Source organism: Abrus precatorius, unplaced genomic scaffold, assembly GCF_003935025.1.
Source record: "Abrus precatorius isolate BTA unplaced genomic scaffold, Abrus_2018 Scaffold5, whole genome shotgun sequence".
Classification (NCBI taxonomy): Eukaryota; Viridiplantae; Streptophyta; class Magnoliopsida; order Fabales; family Fabaceae; genus Abrus; species Abrus precatorius.
In genome coordinates, this window is record NW_020874395.1 from 13555458 (window position 1) to 13577301 (window position 21844).

The 21844-nt window shown below is 31.9% G+C and overlaps 2 protein-coding genes and 2 pseudogenes across 5 annotated transcripts; 2 read left to right on the top strand and 2 right to left on the bottom strand.

Moving 5' to 3' along the window:
• Nucleotides 1-810: 810 nt before the first annotated feature.
• On the bottom strand, nucleotides 811-5246 carry LOC113866722 (annotated as a pseudogene).
• Nucleotides 5247-5585: 339 nt separating this feature from the next.
• LOC113866723 lies at nucleotides 5586-8012 on the top strand (annotated as a pseudogene).
• A 2161-nt stretch (nucleotides 8013-10173) lies between these two features.
• Nucleotides 10174-14674, bottom strand: LOC113867398 (TMV resistance protein N-like). 4 transcript variants are annotated; one of them, XR_003505170.1, is made up of 6 exons: nucleotides 14003-14526; nucleotides 12402-13509; nucleotides 11959-12249; nucleotides 11333-11854; nucleotides 11057-11250; nucleotides 10299-10969 (listed from the first exon to the last, which is right to left on the bottom strand). XR_003505170.1 is itself a non-coding variant. In XM_027502702.1 (6 exons), the coding sequence occupies exons 1-6, from the start codon at nucleotides 14488-14490 to the stop codon at nucleotides 10713-10715; spliced, it is 2844 nt and encodes a 947-aa protein (XP_027358503.1). In that variant the 3' UTR covers nucleotides 10299-10712. The 4 variants fall into 4 exon arrangements, 3 of the variants coding, with proteins under 3 accessions (XP_027358504.1, XP_027358503.1, XP_027358502.1); XM_027502702.1 differs by having other exon boundaries at nucleotides 10299-10754; nucleotides 10853-10969; nucleotides 11057-11854; nucleotides 14003-14490; XM_027502703.1 differs by having other exon boundaries at nucleotides 10174-10969; nucleotides 11101-11854; nucleotides 14003-14582.
• A 1521-nt stretch (nucleotides 14675-16195) lies between these two features.
• Nucleotides 16196-16982, top strand: LOC113866724 (inactive protein RESTRICTED TEV MOVEMENT 2-like). The gene is made up of 2 exons (XM_027501530.1): nucleotides 16196-16363; nucleotides 16654-16982. The coding sequence occupies exons 1-2, from the start codon at nucleotides 16249-16251 to the stop codon at nucleotides 16980-16982; spliced, it is 444 nt and encodes a 147-aa protein (XP_027357331.1). The 5' UTR covers nucleotides 16196-16248.
• Nucleotides 16983-21844: the final 4862 nt, after the last annotated feature.

Sequence of the window (21844 nt, forward strand, 5' to 3'; positions counted from 1 at the left end):
ATTGCACAAAAAGAATTACCCTTGAACCTTATCCTAACATAGGGAAAAATAAATGATGAAAGATTGTTTACCTCCACCCATAATAGGGTACTCAAGTATCATTGAATCCTGTGTTGCAAAATACTTCTGGCAAAATAAACCTAGCGGATATGGCTAATTAAAGAGAGGGAAAAGGGTTTCCTATGAATTGAGCAATGAAAATTATTAACCCTCCACAAGGTTTGTATGCCTGTCAAAAAATCAGAGTCAACATTATGCAACCTTACTAATACCCATTCTCACTTTTCTTGAAACTTTTTTGTAGCCTATTAAGACTATTATTCAGTCCAATATACTGTCCTAAATTACGAAGTCAAGATAATTTATATACACATCACACTACATAAATTCAAATTCACAATTAAAATTTCTTACTATTTTATGATCTAACATCATTCAATTTCTCTAACACAAGCAAATTTGTTTTTTCTTCACTACTGAAACAATGAATTGAACATTAGAACTACTGTAATTTTCTTCAGGACAAAAAGTTAACCATGCACCTCAACGAAGCACTCCAGTCGTGGAACTTCTTTCCCTTTGTTCCATTTATGTAGAAAATCAAAATGAATAACCACTGAAAAATAGTTATAGTGAGAAAAAACTACAAGAGAATTTACCTTTAACACTAGTGGTGCCCCTTATCCATGTTGATTTGAATCATAATTCATATTATTCTCCAATTATTGCATTGCTGGAGCACGAAGAAATGAATTTGTCTTAGAAACCTCCATGTCTATGAATCTATGCTCTTTCCATCGGGTGTGGCTTTTATGATTCCAAACCATCATCTAATTTTCTCCTTTTATAAGGATCAGTGAATCGAATGTCCTCCATTCTACTCCTCTGTTTGAATATATAGATTCCACTTTCTATAAAGACCGGGATCTCCACATGTTTTTCCTTTTCCTTGGATATGACTGGGTATGTAATCTCCACATGGTTCCATTCATTTTCTACAAGTTCTTTGTCCAAATTATCTGTGAAATTTATCTTTTGCAGATCAAAAAGATATGTATGATCAGTCTCCATCCATAAATAGGAATCATCCTCATCATCAACCGAACATTCAATGCCATTGATGATCACAATAGGTCCAACAATTGTAATCTGTTCACGCGTTGGTCCAATAGCAGTACAAAGAGCTATGGCAGGAAACTTATCACGAAACCAGAAAGAATTAGACAGTCCCATGCTGTGGTGCTCGAACCACTCTGGAAACCATGTTCCTGACAACCAAAACATGGTGTTTCCAGCTTCATGCAGTTTCTGTTGTTAGTCACAAATAATTAGTAAGTTTAGCAACATCAAGTACACTGTCAATTATCAAATCAAATACATAATAGAAACAAAACAAGACAAAACCTGATTCAGTAATGTGCTTCTACAAGAAGTCAAGGATTTACAGTTTCTTGCAGAGAAATGTTCTATGTTTGGTGGCATCCCTCTAATTTCTCGAAGACAATTGCAATAATCCAAAATAAGCTTCCATAAAAAATGGCATTCACTGATGCATTCAGGAAGAACTGTGAACTTGTTCCTTGATAGGTCTAAATCTTTTACATTAACAAACCATGAGAGAGCTACTGGTAAAAATTGATCAGACAGGTTGCAGCCTGAGAGACAAAGACAATCTACATTTGAAGACACCATTGAGCTTACTTTTTCTTCAGCCTCAACCTGTCTTGGCCATAGCCACCCTTTCCAATCCCAAGCAATAATCTCAGTCAATTTTGGCATCATGACAATGCTGCTAGGTAACCTAATCATTCCTCTTAGACGCAACTGTAATATTTGAAGCCCAGTGAGATTTTGAAATGAAAATGGCAATTCTTTTATGGCAGAGGCCTCCAACACAAGTTCTGTTATATTTTTCATTTTCCCTAATATTTCTGGAAAACACTCAAGACTGGAACAATATGAAAGTTCAAGTTTCTCAAGAGAGGTCAGTTTGAGGGGTGGAAAACTCCTGAGCTTTCTGCAACCTATAGCATTCAAGAATTTAAGCTTATGTAGGAATCTGTTTGGGATAAAGAAAATTTTCTAAGTTAAAAATCATCTTGAGAGAAACTACGTTTCAAAAAGTTTCGAGGGTCAAGAAGGAGCCAAAGATAAGCTGAACATAAGAGAATATTGGAAGATTATCTAAGATCTTTAGTTTTAAGGGACACATTTCGAGCTATTTTAGGAAATTTTTGTCACATTGTTGGTTTTTCTCTAAACTGCTTGAAAGACAAGAAAATATTCTAAGACCACAAAACTGAAGGCTTTTTTCGAGAAGTTTTGAGGAGTTTTTAAGTCACTGACACCCAAAACTACTCAAAAAATAGAACTGGCGAAAAATATTCTAAGTCCACAAAAACTGATGGCTTTTCGAGGAGTTTTTTAAGAGTTTCCAAGTATCTGACACTCAAAACTGCTTGAAAAACAGGACTAACAGGAAAATATTCTAAGTCCACAAAAACTGATGGCTTTTCGAGGAGTTTTTTAGGAGTTTCCAAGTACCTGACATCCAAAACTGCTCGAAAAACAGGAAATGGCAAGAAAATATTCTAAGTCCACAAACTTGGCTGAGCACCAGATTCCCTCTAGAATTGCTCAAAAAACAGAAATGAGCAAAGAAAATGTTCTGAGTCCACAAGATCAAGACAGGCTCTCAAAACTCCAGAATGGCCCGAAAAGAGAAGTCAAGAAGAAACTATTCTAAGGCCACAACATTAAAAGAGTCTCCTAGGTTTCTCTTAGAAATACTCGAAAGATAGGAGTCTTGAAAAATCCAAAAGCGGTTACCAGTAATCAACATTCACCACTACGCAAAGGAGATCATGGGCGATAGCGGTTACAGCCCCAACAAACAGCACGATCACAAGCAATCATGGATAGTGAGCATCAACAGTTGAAGGCAGTTACTAAGAAGTACCCGCAAAAGGAGGAAAATGGTGGTGATCTTCATGTCTATAAATACTCCAAAGCAGTATTTCACAAGGGACGACTTTTTGCACCCAGACATCGCACCTAAACACTCTGAGACGCTGAAACCCTGCACCGCGCCAGACACCAGCTACAAGGAGACCCACAATGACCGTTGTTTACCGTTGTGAGGAGTCGTACGTTTACATTCCAGCACCTTTACATTCCTGCATTTACCTTTCTGCATTTTAATTTCAGTGCTTGTTGCTTGTACATTTGTACACTGTTTGTTTCCTGTTTACTACATTTTTGTAAAAGCATCTACGTTTGGTTCAATTCTGTCCATTTATTATTCACTATTCTTCCTTAATACTCTTTTATGCCATTAATTTGAGCATCACGTTAACAACACACTTAAAAGAACTCAAAGAGGACCTAAATCCAGTCCCCAGATTGATCTTTGGATTATTTGTTTACAATTGTCATTTTTCATCGTAAACGGAATCCAATGGAATCATGAATTGTAATTAAATTCTCACAATTTTTGAATGAAAATTTTTCTAAATTTTGGAGCCCAGATACATCTGGTATTCTTGTTAAACCTTCACACTCGTCAAAATTCAAAACTCTCATGTTCATGAACTTCTGCAACCAAAAAAAGAGGAGAAACAAGGAAATAAGAACCAAATGAATGATGTAAAAGTGAAGCTAATAATATGTAAGGTTTGGAAAATGAACCCATCACACACTTGCCTCTGATAAGTCAGCCAACTCGAGTGACCCGAAACAACTTTTAGGTAACTTGCATATGCTCAGTTTCTTTGAACAAAAATTAGCTGGTAACCCTTGTGAAGGATATTTTGCCCATTCCAGTACTCTTAAACTATTCGGAAGATGTTTGGGACCTTTGGAAAAATGACCATTTTTAATTATAAGTGTTTTGAGGTTTTTCATCTTCTTGAAGGCCTTTATATTCCATTTAATTATTTCTTCTTTGTCAAGTAAGGAGGAAGCCAGACGTATGATTTCAATTTCACCAGTTCCCTGTTAATACAAAGGCACCAATCACCCCTAATGCAGATAAATGTAAGACTTCAATGCATATATTTAGTGAAATTTACATATTATAAACGAAAAAACTGTGACATGAGCATATAATAGTAAAAATAGATAAGTCAAGACAAGAAACAAACCAATCATGGGTCATACTCACCGAGTCGTGTTCGAAAACATGAATTATATCTTCCAGTAACCATAATCTACTGCGCTTCCCAGGATCTTTCGGTGATTTCTGTCGGAAAATTTCTTTACCCATGTCCTCTATCAAGTCATGCAATGTCACCCCACCAGCCCAAGTAAGCTTTATGAGAGATTTTTCAACCAGCAACCCAATATGATATTTCATGGAGTCACCATAACGAGCATGAAGTATATCTTCAACTTCTTCTAAGTTATATCCTTTAAAGCAACAGGCAATGTCAAGAAAAACACTCTTCACTTCTTCCTCTAAAACATCAAAGCTTACTTTAAGTATCTTTAGGATTTGACAATTTGGAATTCTTTTATATTGATTGATAGCAGATTTCCATTGTTCTGTACTTTCACCAAACAAGTTGGAACCGATTACTTCCAAAGCCAATGGAAGACCAGAAGCATAAGCTACTACAAAATTCAAGACATCCACATAACTTGGATCAACTTTTTCAGATTTAAATGCTTTCCAACTAAGTAATTGAAGAGCATCGTTCTTATTCAATTCCTTCACCTCATATGTACCTTTAACTTCATGACACGCTAGTAGCTGTTTGTCCCGGGTCGTGATGATGACTCTACTGCCAGGACCAAACCAATCAGGTTTTCCAACAATGGCATGTAATTGCTAGTGCTTGTCGACATCATCTAGAATCAAGAGAACCTTCTTTCGCTGAAGCCTATGTTGTAGGATTGAAATTCCTTGTCTGACACTTGATAACTTAATTTTCTTCTCTCCAAGTACTTCTGAAAGTAGGATTCTTTGGAGATGCTGTAACCCATGTTTGTCTGAATTTTCTCTCACATTTTCTAGAAAACACAAACCATCAAAATGGTCAGCAATCAAATTATAAACTGCCAGAGCAAGTGTTGTTTTTCCTATCCCACCAATTCCATGGATACCTATCATTAGAACACCATCATCAGATCCAACATCCAAAAGCTTCCTTACTTCCAACAGGGTAATCCGCAACATGTAAAGGAGCACGATTAATCTTGTTGGAAACCAACTCAACAATCTGCCCAACAAACTCGTATTCATAACCATCTCTGTTTCAAACAAGATTTTGAGTGAAGTTAAACTAAATGCCACACATCAAGTCTTGATATGTATGTTGTCAAGGTAAACAAGCAATTCTTTCAATTTTATCATGAAGTATGTGTTTGATTTAACTTATTTTGAAGAAATAATTGTTTGTTTTCTTGTTAGATTCTTTAGAGAGCCTGTAAAAAATGTACAATTGTTACTCTATATAGAAATATCATATTTCTCTGTTTTCATCATGGAACTCTAAACTGACAAGGGGACAAGCTGGCAAGGACTTGCTGGTTTTTTCTTCCTCCTCTGTTTTTTTTTTTCATCTTGTCTGAGAGTGGCAGCAAACATGGCTAGTGGTCAAACATCAGGTGGTGGCGTTTCTGGGTCACTCCCAACTGCAACCGATAGCTCCACTGCTATGGGCTCTTCAAGCGTGCCTCAAAGGTTGGTTCCCCAAAATGCCTATGGAAACAAGGGTGATGTGGGACGGAAGTATGGATTTTTAGTTCAAGGAACTGCGAAGGTTCAATGCAAATTTTGCCAAAAGGTATTCAATGGAGAGATTTATCGCCTAAAACACCACTTTGCTAAAACAAATCAAAATGTTGAAGCTTGCAAATCTATTTCTGATGATGTGAATAAAGAGATGATGGATATTATTACTTCGTTGATGAAAAAAGCAGCTAACAGAAATGGCTCTTTGGAAATTGGTGAAAAGAGAAAAGCTATCGAAAGTACTGAAATTGAAATTGAGAGTGCTGGGATTGGACAATTTTGCAAGAAAAGGGGTGTAGGTTCACAGGCCACAATAAATAACATATTTAAGAAGGGTATAAGAGAGAATGCATGTCAAGCAATTACAAGATTTTTCTACAACAATGGCATAGCTTTTAACGTGGCAAGAAGTGAAGAATTTCTTGCCATGTATGGGTTAATTGCACAACACGGTCCAGGATTTAAGCCACCTTCTTATCATGAGATTAGAGTGAAGTATTTGAAGCAAGAAGTGAAGATGACAATGGAACTTATTGAAGAACATAAGGCTGTTTGGAAGAGTGTTGGCTGCACAATAATGACAGATGGGTGGACTGACAAAAGGAGAATAACCATTCTGAATTTCTTAGTGAACAACCCAAAAGGTACGGTGTTTTTAAAGTCAATTGATGCTTCCCACATCACCAAAATAACTGATAAAATATTTAAGATGCTTGGTGAAGTTGTGGAAGAAGTTGATGAGGAAAATGTAGTGCAAATTGTAACTGATAATGCAACAAATTATAAAGCTGCTGGAGAGATGTTGATGGAGAAAAGGAAGAATTTATACTGGACTCCTTGTGTTGCACACTGTATTGATTTAATGCTTGAAGATTTTGAGAAAAAAATACCCCTCCATGAGGAAACAATTTCAAAGGGCAGAAAAATCACAATTTATATTTATTTAAGGACTTCTCTCATTTCATTATTACAACGCTTCACAAAAGGAAAAGATTTGGTGAGACTAGGTATCACTCGATTTGCCACTTCATATTTAACTTTGAGATGCCTTCATGAGAACAAAGGAGCTCTTTTAAGAATGTTCTCGTGTGACGATTGGAAGTCCAATAAGTTTTCTAGGACAAGAGAGGGAAATTTGGTGGAGGAAGTTGTTTTGGACAATGGGTTTTGGAAGAATGTTCTAATTTGTTTAAAGGATGCATATCCTTTAATTAAAGTCCTTCGTTTGGTTGTTTCAGATGAGAAGGCAGCCACGGGCTTTGTTTATGAGGCAATGGACCAAGTTAAAGAGGCTATCAATATAGTTTTCAATGGTGTCAAGAAGAGGTAATTGATTATCTATCAAATTTAGTTAAAATTAAAATATAGTAATCTTTTATTCATTTTTAGAAAATTAGCCTATTTTATTTATTTTTTAGTTACATGCCTCTATGAAATATCATTGATAATAAATGAGACAAACAACTTCATAGGCCTTTACATGCTGCTGACTATTTTCTCAACCCTCAATTACATTATAATCCTGGATTTAAAGTTGATCTTGAAGTTAAACGAGGACTGTATGATTGTATGGCAATGATGGTGCTCGATATTGAGGAAGAGGCCAAAATCGATGTTCAAATTGATGATTTCAAGAAACAACAAATGTTTTTCGGTAGTCCCTTAGCTAGAGCAACACTTCAGAAAAAGACCCCAACTGATTGGTGGGAGTCGTATGGAGATGAACATCCAGAGCTTCAAAAGTTTGTCATTCGTGTATTAAGTTTAACATGTAGTTCCTTAGGATGTGAACGTAATTGAAGTGCATTTGAGATGATAAGATTTTTAGTAAAGTTATTTTCAATTATCTACATTCTACAAGCCTACATATTGCTTATACACATTTTAATGTGTTTGGGTCCATACCAAGAGGAGAAATTGTTTGAAGCAAAAGACAATGAACAATGTTGTCTTTGTTATGGCTAATTCAAAATTAGTAAAAAAGAAGCAACTTAGAAGAGCTTGTGAGTTAGACCTTAATGATGTTTCATATGATGATGAGTGGATTGTAGAAAATGATGTTGGAGATATTGAAGGGTTAGATATTAAAGGGTTGGATTTAGGTGCACACAATTTGGACTTGGATGGAGATAAGAACTTAGCCCAAAACCCAGATGGAAACAATGTTATTGAGAATGATGTTGATATGTTAAATTTGGATAATGAAGTTGATGGAGATGAAGATGAATACCATATAGTGGATCTTTATGATTTTAATGTGGCACAATTGTTAAATTAGACATCTTAGAATATTATTAGTTAGTAGTTCTTATGCTATTTTGGTGTTTGTGCTTTGTAATTTACCAAAAACACGGTGATTTGGATATTTTGGGTTGTTAATTTGTTACATTATGGATTATGCTTGATAATTTTTTTATGGAATATGGATTATTTGATTACTTTTAGTGATTTAATATATATTTTTTAATTTCAGCTATTTTATATGCAGAATATAAACTTATATTCATGTATATATAATTTTTGTAAAATCTTACGATTCGATTTATGATTTTATGATTTACAATTTTTACTTCCCTTAATGATTTGAAGTAAAATCCCGATTTTAATTACCTTGGTTTTCAAGTATAATCACTTAAAGCTCTAAGTTCCGCCAACAACATGTCAAAGATCCCATGCAAGAGAGACGAGTTTAAAGGTGTATCAAAGCCAGAAACATGATGTAAAATTGGATCCCGAGGTCTCTCTTTAATAGGGTTTGAAAACCCTAAAAGCTCTTTATAAGTGGGTTTTCTGCAGATAAGCATGGCTGTGCAAGGCCATAAGCATAACTGTGCATGAGCTTGAAGCACCATGTTTGTTGAAAGGTTTGGGCTTGCTAACTGTTGCACAACTCTTATTTTCCATCAATTTGGCCTAAAACACATCCAAAATTCACTTGTGTACTCTTAATACTAAACTGCACAATTAGCATATAAATTTGTGTAAAATTCAAATAAAATAATGGTCATACATAAATATGAGGTATAAAAGAGGGGCTAAATATAGACTTATCACATGCATATTTTCATTGTCTTCCTTATTGGTCTAACCCTTGTTTTGGGTTGAAGCTATGATGTGTGAGAGAGAATTTTCAAAGAAGTTATTGGTTGAACCGATAAGTATAGTAGTATTTCTATTAAATAGACTTCCTACAAAAGTAGTACAAAAAAAACTCCTTATGAATCATGATATGACTATAAACTTTTTTTTTTTAATTCAAATAGACTACAAAATCACTTTTTTTGTGCATTTGCCTTGAGCAAATCTAAATTTGCTTAAACAAAAACACATTGCAAGTTGTAGTTATTGCCAAAACTGCAGGGAGATAGAACCTAAGGATAAGTCCAAAGAATAAGAAAGGCAAAGATACTTTAAGTCCAAAAAAAAAGAGATAGACCCCAAAGAAGGTATATAATATAGTGGCTTATGATCATGTATGCACATAAATGAAGAATTAGTAAGTGATTCATTAAAATTTCATCCCTTTTCCCCTTCCACCCATCTCCTTCTTCTAGCTCTCCCCCCTTTCCCATCTTCTCTCCTAACCCAATCCCCTTCCTGCTCTCCCCCTCCCCTTATGCTCTTCCCCAGCCCTATCCCTTCTTTCTCACTCTCCCCTCTTCCTTTTCATGCTCTTCCTTACTTAAGTGAAATTTTTTATTTTTGTTTAAATAATTTTTTTATTTAAGTGAAAATCACTTTTACGTATATTTAGCTTAAATGAATTTAAATTTGTTTAAGTAAAAATGTACTACATGTTGTAGATTTCGCTAAAATTGTAAAGAATCTAGATCTTTTCTCCTCTTCATTTTATTCATAGAATGTGTGACCTACTGGATTTTGGCTTTCTTTATTGTTTAGGCTTCTTCATACCCTTGATGAATGTGTATTTCTTACCCCTAATAACTTGAGAATAAGTCCATATCACCACAGAATTACCCTTGAAGTTATCCACAACGTAGGCATAGATAAATGACTCAATATTCATTATCACCATCACTAGTGTACATCAAAACCCGAGCTTGTCATTGGTGAATCCTGAATCATGTAACACTTTAGAATGTGTTTGACAACAAACAAATCACTATCTTCGTTATCCAACATTACTATTACCTATTATCATTTTTCTTCAAACAATTTCACAGCTTTTTAGAACTATTATTAAACTGAATATGCTATTTCAAATTATGAAGTCACGATAACTTACTTGCAGCTAAAAAAAAAATTTACAATGGCATTTTTTTACTACTAATTCACAATAAAAAAGCATTCAGTTTCTCTAAAATCAAATAAATTTATTTTTTTTCACAACTGAAACAATAAATTGAATTCCTGTATACTTCCTTTGAGAAAGAAAAAAAAAAGAATTCATTTTCCTTGTTGACTTGGCTCATTCTAGTAACTAGTATTTTTCTTTTGTTCCATTTATGTAAAACAACATAATGGTAAGGGAATAATTAGTTACTGTGATCACACCACAAAAGAATTTACCTTATGACACTAATAAAGGTGCCTCTTATCTGCTTTGACATGATTCAACTTGAATCCTAGTTGAGGTTATCATACAATGCCTGCATTGCTTGAATAGGAAGAAATGAAAATTGCTACATGCTTAGTTCTGAATGCATGACTATAAACACATACATTGTTGCTGTTGCACAAATTGTACCTAAGAATTTACATGTCCACGAATCTATGCTTTTTTAGCAACTGGTAGGTTTGTGATTCTGAACTGTTGAGAGCATCATCCAATTTTCTCTTGCTATAAGGATCAGCGAATTGAATATCTTCTATGCTACCTTCTTGTTTGAAGACATGGATTCCAATTTCTTTAAGGCTTGAGATCTCTTCCAAACCCTCATATGTGACCTCCACATGGTTCCATTCATTTTCTAAACGCACTTCATATAGACTATCTTTGAATTCTATCTTTTGCAGATCAAAAAGATATGTGTGATCCATTCCCATCATGAAATAGCCACTATCAAGGAAACGTTTACTGTTATTTATGATAACAACAGGTCTAAACATGCCAGACTCATTATCCATTGGTCCAATAACAAGACAAAAAACTTTTACAGGGAACTTATTATGAAACCAGAAAGAAATTGAGGGTCCCTTGCTATGGTGACCAAACCACACTGGAATCCTAGCTCCTGGCAAATAAAATTGAGTGTTTCCAGCTTCATGCAGTTCCTGTTAGTCATAAATAGTTCATAAATTTATCAACATTCAGGTACAGTATATATTAGTAAATAAAATTAATTGAAAACAAGACAAAACCTGATTCAGTAGCATGCTTATACTCGAGGAAGTCAAGGATTTACAGTTAGTTGCTAAGAAATGTTTTAAGTTTGGTGGAATCCCTCTAATTTCGCGAAGGTTCTTGCAATCATTCACGTTAAGCTTCCTTAAAAATCGACATTCTTTGATGCATTCAGGAAGAACTGTGAGATTATTCTTCGATAGGTCTAAATCTTTCACAAGAGCAAACCATGTGAGACCTGTTGAAAAAAATTCATCATTGAGGTTGCATTGTGAGACCCAAAGACATTCTACCTTTGAAGATGCTGTTGAGCACACTTTTTCTTCACCCTCTTCATGTTTTAGCCATTGCCACCCTTTCCATCTCCACGCAATAAATTCAGTTAATTCTGGCATCATGACAATGCTACTTGGTAATTGAACAATTCCACAGTCAGCCAGTTGTAATTCTCGAAGCCGAGTAAGATTTTGAAATGAAAATGGCAATTCTTTTATAGGTGTGAACTCCAATTGAAGTTCTGTTATTTTTTCCATTGTTCCTAATATTTCTGGAAAACTCTCAAGGCTATAACAACGAGAAAGATTGAGTTGTTCAAGAGAGGTCAACTTGATGGGTGGAAAACTCCTTAGCTTAGTGCAACCTAAAGCACTCAAGATTTTAAGTTTCTCTAGAAATCCAATTGAATTGTGAATTGTAGTTAAATCCTGACAATGTTGAAATGAGAGTTTTTCTAAATTTGGGAGACCAGATACATCGGGTATTTGCATTAAATACTTACACTTGTCCAAATTCAAAACTCTCATATTCACAAACTTCTGCAAAAATAGAAGGGGAAAAAAAAGGAAATAAGAACCAAATGAATAACCGTAAGTGAATTTATTAACTTCCAAGGCGGGGAAAGTGAAATTTTTACACTTGCCTTCAATAAGCCAGCCAACTCAAGTGATGTAAAGCAACTTTGGGGTAACTTGCATATGGCAAGTTTCCTTGAATGAAAATCAGAGGGTAAATCATGTGAAGGATATCTCCACCATTCCAGTACTCTTAAACTATTTGGAAGATATTTGGGGCTTTTGGAAAAATGACCATTTTTAATAATTAGCGTTTTGAGATTTTTCATCTTCTTAAAGGCCTTTCGATTCCATTCTACTATTTCCTCTTTGTCAAATAAGGGGAAATCCAGACATATGATTTCAATTTCACTAGTTCCCTGTTAAAAAAAGGCACCAATCAACAACCATACATATATATTATATAAGATTTCAATATATGTATTATAAAGGAAATACAGACAACTCTGCCATGATCAAATAATGGTCAAAAGAGATAAATCAAGAGTTACATGCCAATCATGAGTCATACCGAGTTGTCTTCCAAAACTTGAATTATATCTTCCGGTAACCATAATCTACTGCGCTTCCCAGGATCTTTCGGTGATTTCTGTCGGACAATTTCTTTACCCATGTCCTCTATCAAGTCATGCAATGTCACCCCACCAGCCCAAGTCAGCTTTATGAGAGATTTTTCAACCAGCAACCCAATATGATATTTCATGGAGTCACCGTAATGAGCATGAAGTATATCTTCAACCTCTTCTAAGTTATATCCTTTAAAGCAACAGGCAATGTCAAGAAAAACACTCTTCTCTTCTTCCTCTAAAGCATCAAAGCTTACTTTAAGTATCTTTAGGATTTGACAATTTGGAATTCTTTTATATTGATTGATAGCAGATTTCCATTGCTCTATACTTTTACCGAACAGGTTGGAACCGATTACTTCCAAAGCCAACGGATGACCAGAAGCATAAGCTACTGCACAATTCAAGACATCCACATAACTTGGATCAACTTTTTCAGATTTAAATGCTTTCCAACTAAGTAATTGAAGAGCATCGTTCTTATTCAATTTCTTCACCTCATGTGTACCTTTAACTTCATGACACGCTAGTAGCTGTTTGTCCCGGGTCGTGATGATGACTCTACTGCCAGGACCAAACCAATCAGGTTTTCCAACAATGGCATTTAATTGCTCGTGCTTGTCGACATCATCTAGAATCAAGAGAACCTTCTTTCGCTGGAGCCTGTGTTGTAGTATTGAAATTCCTTGTTTGACACTTGATAACTTAATTTTCTTCTCTCCAAGTACTTCTGAAAGTAGGATGCTTTGGAGATGCTGTAACCCATGTTTGTCTGAATTTTCTCTCACATTTTCTAGAAAACACAAACCATCAAAATGGTCAGCAATCAAATTATAAACTGCCAGAGCAAGTGTTGTTTTTCCTATACCACCAATTCCATGAATCCCTATCATTAGAACACCATCATCAGATCCAACATCCAAAAGCTTCCTTACTTTTAGCACCTGTGACTCTAGTCCAACAGGGTAATCCGCAACATGTAAAGGAGCACGATTAATCTTGTTGGAAACCAACTCAACAATCTGCCCAACAAACTCGTATTCATAACCATCTCTGTTTCAAACAAGATTTTGAGTGAAGTTAAACTAAATGCCCCACATCAAGTCTTGATATGTATGTTGTCAAGGTAAACAAGCAATTCTTTCCTCCTTAAATTTTACCATAAAGTATGTGTTTGATTGAACTTATTTTGAAGAAATAATTGTTTGTTTTCTTGTTAGATTACTTAGAGAGCCTTTAAAAAGTGTACAATTTTTTCTCCAAATTGAAGTTTTCAAACATGTATTAAATCATGAAACTAGTGAAAATCCATAAAACGAAGTTTGTCTAACCTATGTCATCAGGCACATAATAATAACAACTCAATAAATAGGAAGTTTCATTGAAAATTATAGCATTTAATGTTATAATGCATTGTATTTTGTAGCATCTTTTGAATTCCAATAAGAAGTTACTCTATATAGAGGTTCTTATTATGTGCCCTTGGGTACATATCAGAAATATCGAACAAAAAATAGTAAGGTGAAAGAATGGTAAGGTGAGGTACCCATGTTTGAAATGGTAGCCAGAGAAGTTAGCTACATGATGCAAAGCCATCTTCCATTTCTGCAATTTCTCCATGTTATGTTTGAACCTTTCTTCATGACTTGCCAATGCTTGTCCATAACTACCTCTTTGGTGTCTCACATGAGAAGGATCAACGTCATAAAAAACGGGCAAAACAAATGTACCTTTTCTCTTAACACACTCAAGGATGTGGGCAAGTTCATCTAAGCAAAATGAAGAATATGCATAGTTATTAGAGAGCACAGTGATGGCAATTCTTGACTCTTCAATTGCCTTAACAAGTGCTGGTGTTATTTCCTCTCCTCTTTGAAGCCCCTCATCATCAATGAAGGTGTGAATTCCCTTGTCTTGAAGAGCTTTAAATAGATTGCCAACAAAACCATGACGTGTATCTGAGCCTCTAAAGCTAAGGAAAACATCATAGGTGAATGCATAGGTGAAGGAAGAAGAACATGATCTAACAGCCATGAGAAGAAAGCTTAGTATAATTATTGATGCAGTGTTGGTTCTCCAAAATCAAATTGATCGAATAACTATGAAATTGATAGACTAGAGTGTTACGCGGACATGTCGTACTGAACATTAATTATTACGCGTATGAACCTTTTCGAAAATATCTCTCTTTTTTCTCTGGCTCCTAATGTTTCACTGTGCTTAACTCGTGGTCTACATTTGACTATTATTCTTTTAGAATGTTGATACTACTTCATTCATAGTTTTAAAATTATTTTCTTTTCTTACATATTACAATTGATATTACAATTTATTAAAATGTTGCATATGTAAAAAAATATTTTTTAAAAATATTTATATTTATAATGCTCTTACATTTAATATAAATATTTTATTTAATTTAAATTTAAATAATAAATTATAATTTATTATATTTAAGTTAAATAAAACGTATTAGATATAAGAGTTTTTAGATTTACACAATTACAAGAAGATATTATTTTTTTTAATATATATTTCTTAAATATTACAAAAAATATATAATAAATGAATTAATAAAATAACATATAATCTGATAGTATTTTAACTGTGATGGGTACCTTACAAGTTTTTTTATTTTGTAATATCTTTAATTAGTTCTTAGAGATTAATTTGGAAAATAGACACATTATTAAAATAAATATTTTTTAAAGTTAATATACTTTAAAAACTTAATTATTTGTTAATTAGGTTTAAATAAATTTTTAATTCTTATAAAAGTTATTATATTTAGAATTGGTATTTTTAAAAATATTTGTTAAGATTTAGATTCTAATAAATTCAGTGAGTGAAAAATGAGCTGACTAAGATGAACGTATATCATGTGATAGCACTGGGATAAAATTTTGCTAGTCGATTTAACACTTAACTAACACAAATTAATGATATAAATTGATTTTTCACTTGCTTAATTTATTAAAAACTTAATTATAACAATGGTTTTAGAGAAAAATATTCAAGTATAGCAACTTTAAAAGGACAATAAATTTATTTAACTATATATATTTATATTAAAATCTATACATATATAATTTTTAAAATATTTTTAGGGGAGGGGGGTGTCTAGGGTACGTACTATAGATCTGAATAACATTATTTATGCGTAATTTTTTTTTAAATTGATTTTTATCATCGATCGATGTAATAATGGTATGTTGTATATATAATGGGAATAATTTTCATTTTGTGTATACAGAAACTATAAATTTATACTTTAAAAACAATGTGGATGCTTGAGATTAAATATTATATGCATTTTTCTTTTATTTTGTATTCATTATTTTGATTTCTCATAACAACTAAATACTCTCAGTTGAGTGATTTCAAACTCAAAAGTTCACAAGATTGTTGGAACAAAATTATTGTAAAAGGGAACCTGGAATTCTTGACTTGTAGTAAAAGGATTGAAACTTTGCTAAGAAAAGTAAAAAGAATTTAAGATGGGGAAGGAAATTATATCACAGGTTTCCTTCATTGTAAGTTTACACACCTGATTCTCACCATGCAACACTAGGATAGAAGCAAGCAACCTCCTAGAAGACCTACTTATAGCAACAAAGAATTATTCTCAACCAAAAGGGAAATGATACTGAGGAACCCCTCATAACAAATTCTTACCTTTGTATAAAAAGAGATTGAATCACAATTCTTTTATTCATTCAATTCATTTCCATAACTTCTGGCAACACAAAAATCCCAAGTTAAAGGGACAAAGGAAGCCACTACTCTCCTGCAATGGAAACCAATGCTGCTGAACCAACTAGCAATCGCTTGTACGAGGATTTTGAACCTTACTGCAAATGGCTTACAAAGGAAGAAGGACAAGTGACTCTTGAGATTTATTTGAAGGGTATTCATATTTCTTCTTTATATCTTCTTGTTTGGATTACATTTTAATATGCAAATTATATTTTGAATGAATTTATGCAAACTAGTACTTTTTGTTGTGCACTACAGGAATATCATTAAACTATTTTAAAATACATTACATGACTAATATTATAATTGACCCAACATGATGAGTAAGCAGAGAAAAATTTGCAAACGGGTCAATAAACAATAGAAAGAAAAGCATAATAACAAATAAGGCTTAATTAGATTATAGTTATTCTAATGGCATGGTCTCTTAAAATTTGGCAGGTTTCAAAAAAGAGCAACTTAAGGTTCAAACAGACAACGTGGGGGTCCTAACAATTTATGGAGAAAGGCTTGTGGATGCAGCTAGCAATAAATGGAGCCGTTTTCACAAAGAAATTAAGATTTCAAAAGGCTGTGATGTTAATGCAATTCGTGCAAAGTTTTCTCATGGGGTTCTTTCTATTGCAATGCCTAAAGAAGCAGTTGTGGAGAAGCATTTCATTTATGGGGTAGGATCAAGAAAGAGAACAGCTATTAAGGTTGCATTTGGGGTGGTGGTGGTGGTGGCTCTTGGGACTTGTATAGCTCGATTAGTAAAGTTGATGTTGTGAAAATGAGGAGTGGTTAAAATCAAGATCTATGCTAATGCATAGGATTGCTTGCTTTCACAATGTTTTCTGTGGTGATGAGAAAGTGAGTAAGGTGTTCATATTTTATATCTTCTTGTAACATACCTTCCAAGAATAAGGAGTGATTAGGATTACCTAAATCAACTCATGCTTTGATGGTAATTAGTGTTTTTTTTTTTTTCCCTTTTTTAAAGTTTTTTACTTTCATGTGAGTGTGCATTCTAAGGACATTTTCAGGTAAACATGTGGATATTAATCTTTGAGTTAATTCAAAGTGATATGTATTTAATGAGTGTGCATACTAAGAAAATTTATACTTTCTTTATTAATATTTTAAAAAGTTTAACAAGTTCAATATATTTTCCATGGAACAGTTAGAACTTGTTATTGTTGTAAGAGTTTTAAAGACCCGTTTCAGATACAAAATAATGAAATTAAAATAAAATAAATTTTCTTTAATAAAAACGTGCAAAATATAAATGATGTATAACTGTAACACATTCAATAAATTAAAAAGGTAGAGCATGAAAATATTTAAAAACTTAAGACATACATATTAAAATTAGATGATAAATAAAAAATAAATTTAATAAAAATTAGATTATAATTTATTAAATTGTGACTTAGATATAAAATCACATGTTAAATTAAAATAACTTTTATAAGTTTATCTACGTAATTAATAAATAATACATATATATATATATATTTAAAAAAAGAAGAATATAATTTACTCTTTTAAATAATATAATAATTAAAATGAATATATTTTTTCACATTTTTTTCATAATATTTTTCATAGACATCTGAGAGTTAAATTTTTACTTATATGTTTTTAAGTTACTCTAATGTAAAAAGAGATAAATATTATCACAAATTATGCATTCCTTTTCTTTTCTGTGTAAATATAAATAAAACTACTAAAATTCAAGAATAAATACATTTGCACTTTTTTTTAAAAAAATAAACTCACTTTAAAATAAATTTATTTCTTATAAATTCATACAATATAATGTAATTGCTTTCATCTATATTATTAAAATGTTTTTATTTTTGCTTTTACTTAAGTAAAGACTGTTTGCTCTCTTAAAAGAAAAAAAGTACATCAACTTAATATTTAAAATTATAAAAATATTATTTAATTTCTAAAGTATCAAATAAAAAAACAGGTTAAAGTTTAAAATAATTTATTTATTAAATTTTAAGTAAAAATTAAAATTTTAAATATTTTTAGTAAAAAAATAAATTGTATAATTTTAAAAATAAAGCTATTGAATTAACTAAAAGAAATTACCTAAAAAAAAAAATCAAAATTGCACATACGTCGATTACCAAATTGAAAAGACAAAAATACGATTAAGCCTAACATTTTTACCATATTTAATTAATTAACACTCAGGTCTCTGGTAAACACACGACATTGAAGAGCTTTCCACCATTTCAATTGCAAAATTTTCCCTTTTCTGAAAACCCTAAATTGATAATATCATTCCTTCCGTCGATTCGATGAGTCTGAGAGGAGCGAACGCAGTGCTATCTCGGGCCAATAGGATAAAGTCGAAGTTGCAAACGGCACTGGAAGCCACCGTTTTGGAGGTGGACGACGTGTCGTATCAGCACGCGGGTCACGCCGCCATGAAGGGAAGTACCGACAAGGAGACCCATTTCAACGTGAAGATCGTTTCGACAAAGTTCGAGGGTCAGAGCCTGGTGAAACGACACCGTATCGTCTACGACCTCCTCACCGACGAACTTCAATCTGGCTTACACGCCCTCTCCATCGTTGCCAAGACGCCCCACGAAACAACCCCTTCTAAATGATTCATTTCGGTGCCAAAGTTTGAAGCTTTTTCGCTGTGAGTGGCCAAATTTTTAGTCTTCACTTTGTGTTCAATGTCTTCGACAAATTCGGTGTTTCTGTGTTGGGTTTTTGAATATTGGGAAGTAAATAAATAAATAAATAAAAGCAGAACGAATTAAGCTTCTGGTATAAATTAAAATAAATTCGTTTAACGTATTAAAACATCAGGTGTAGTAAATTAATTTAATGAATTAAGCTTTTGATGGATGGGTTTCTTAATCTCTTGAACTTCGACAGTTAATTAAGATTCTCACGTTTAGATGCACTATATATCAATGATAATAAATAACGATAGAAGAGTACTTTTCCCTTTAAAAACTTATTAGTGATTGTTTAATATATTTTTTTTTAATGATAAATTTATTGAAATAATGTTTTCATATTCTGTTCATAAGATTTTTCAAATAGGCCTTAATTGTTAAAGGCGACATATGGCAAATGTAAAATGCTTCTCATATTGAATTGCCTTCGGGATTTTTCAGTGTGAAGATGTCTTCAATCTAACAGGATTGCTTGATTGGCTAGGGATAGTGTAACATTTAATTTGTTTTTGACTTCTTCGTTTTAGATGCTTTAGATGAGTTTCCATTCCGCAATGAATACCTTGTGCTTTTTGTTTGTATTGAGTTTGGACTAAAGCTCCAATGATGAATTAACCTGATGACATAAAACTGTTAATTGAATCGTTCCAATTTCTGAAGATTAGTAAGTTTTTCTTATAGTGTGTTGAAGAAGGTAATTCTGAGGAGCTTCTGTCAAACCTCTTCATATCTTGTCGCCATTTTCCCAAATGAATCAATTTCTGGGTTTTGAAGTGTGTTTGGTTTTCTTCCCACAATTCCATGGTTAAAAATTCGTGCATGTCATCGCCAATATGTTGCTTTAAATACTGTACTGATTAGACTCACTGATTTATTGTGGACTGATATTGTATATTGACTTTTATTTTACTTGCTCTTTCAGTTACTACAACGATGATTGCAAACCCTCACATAAATGGTGGAGTAAAGAGAAACCGCTGTTCGTTGTTTGGAATTTTAGTTTAAGTGAGTGAATGATGTGAAAGACAGCGATTATAAAAATAATTTCTGCCTTTATTTTTCATTTTACCTCACATAAAAATACTTGCAACTTTGAGAAATAGGAAATGTCAAGAGGTTCCGTCCCAATCTTCAATGAAGCATTGAAACCTGACGGGGATGTCTAGATTCAAGATCAATGATAAAGTTGAGATTGCCATCTAAAAGTAGAAGACAGTAAAATACATAAAATGAATGTATTCAGCATCAAATGCTCAATCTATCTTCTTTGAAACCAAGTCAAAGATAAATTTCTAAAACCAAACTTGGCCCGAAAAACATATATCAATAAGCAAGTAATAGGATGACTAAATTTTATTTTGATGGCACATCACAAGAGAAGTTATATTTGGGAGTCTTAGTGTTGCCCCTGCATTGATGCCAAAAACCTTGAATCCTCATTCACGTTATCATTCAATGTCTCATTGCTGGAGAAGGAAGAAATGAGAAAAATAAAAAAACTGTGTCCAGTTCTTCACATGTGACAAAATTCATATGCCGTTGCACAATTTGTGTATCAAACTCGCAAGTCCATAAATCTGTGCTTTTTTACCAACTGATGGTTTTGTGATTCTGAGCTATCAAGATCATCTTATTTTCTTTCTCTATGAGGATCAATGAATTGTATATCCTCCATGACACATTCCTGTTTGCATACATGAATTCCGCATTTTATTATTACCTGAAATTCCGCTTTGGTCCAGAAGACTTATCTCTGCATGGTTACATTCGTTGTTTAGAACATATTCGGATTTTAAACCATTTTTATATATGGTAAAAATATATTATAAATAGTTCTTATATTATTATTAAATTATTATATTAAAAAATATTTAAATTTTATAATAAATAATATAACATTATATATATATATATATATATATATATTTTTGTTAAACATCAACATTTATTAAAGATAAAATATGAATATAAAAGATATTTTAACCTATTATATATCTAAAAAAATTAAAAATATATATCAAGAAAATATTTGAGTATATTTTAATTTATTAATAATATTTTTATATTTTTATATTTTTATATTTTTATATTTTATTAAAGTAATAAATATTTAGATATATTTTACCTTTTTATCATCTATCTACATACAAATTAAAATAATATGAATTAAATTTTAAACTATTTTATTTTATTTTTTTAATCAGTTTAAAAATAGTTTTAAAATTGGTTTTAAATTTAATTTTTGTTAAAACTAGTTTTAAATTTAGTTTTATGTTGAATTAGTTTTAAATTTAATTTTTAACATAAAATTAAATTTTAGTATATTTGTAAATTTTATTTTTAAGGTAAAACTAATTTATTGTACAAAATTTTGCATTAAATTAGTGCGTTTTAAAATTTTTTTAACAATATTTATTAATATATTATATTTTATAGAAGTATATAAAATATTTATTATTAATTTTAACTTATTTTTAATAAACAGAATTTATAATGAAAGTTTAAATTAAAACCTATAAAAATAAAAGTTAACAATATAAATAATAATAAAATTATTATATTATAATTTTAAAAATTAAAAAATAAACATAAATATTAAAAAATAGTAGTAATTAATTTAAAAATATTTGTTATATTTTAATATCTTTAATTATTTTAAATATTTATTTTTAATTATAAGAATTAAGATTATTAAAAAAATATTAATAGTAAAATGTAATTACAATAAAATTTTGTAAACTAATATAACACAAAGATTTAATAAGTAAAGATATAAAGTAGTAACTTTATATATATAAATTTGGATAAATAAATAAAAAATTCAGTTTTAAAAAATGAATTTAGACAGTAAACTAGTTATACAAATATAATTAATAAAAAAATCAGTTTAATATGAATCTAATTTTTAAAACTAATTTAATATTAGTTATTCATTGAACTTA

Excerpts from the sequence above, each read along its gene's own strand:
- LOC113866724 (XM_027501530.1), top strand. The coding sequence starts at position 16,249 with ATGGAAACCAATGCTGCTGAACCAACTAGCAATCGCTTGTACGAGGAT. Across the intron at positions 16,364-16,653 it reads TCTTGAGATTTATTTGAAGG|GTTTCAAAAAAGAGCAACTT; the intron begins GTATTCATATTT and ends AAAATTTGGCAG.
- LOC113867398 (XM_027502701.1), bottom strand. The coding sequence starts at position 14,490 with ATGGCTGTTAGATCATGTTCTTCTTCCTTCACCTATGCATTCACCTAT. Across the intron at positions 13,510-14,002 it reads GGCTACCATTTCAAACATGG|AGATGGTTATGAATACGAGT; the intron begins GTACCTCACCTT and ends TGTTTGAAACAG. Across the intron at positions 11,855-11,958 it reads AGTTGGCTGGCTTATTGAAG|AAGTTTGTGAATATGAGAGT; the intron begins GCAAGTGTAAAA and ends CTATTTTTGCAG.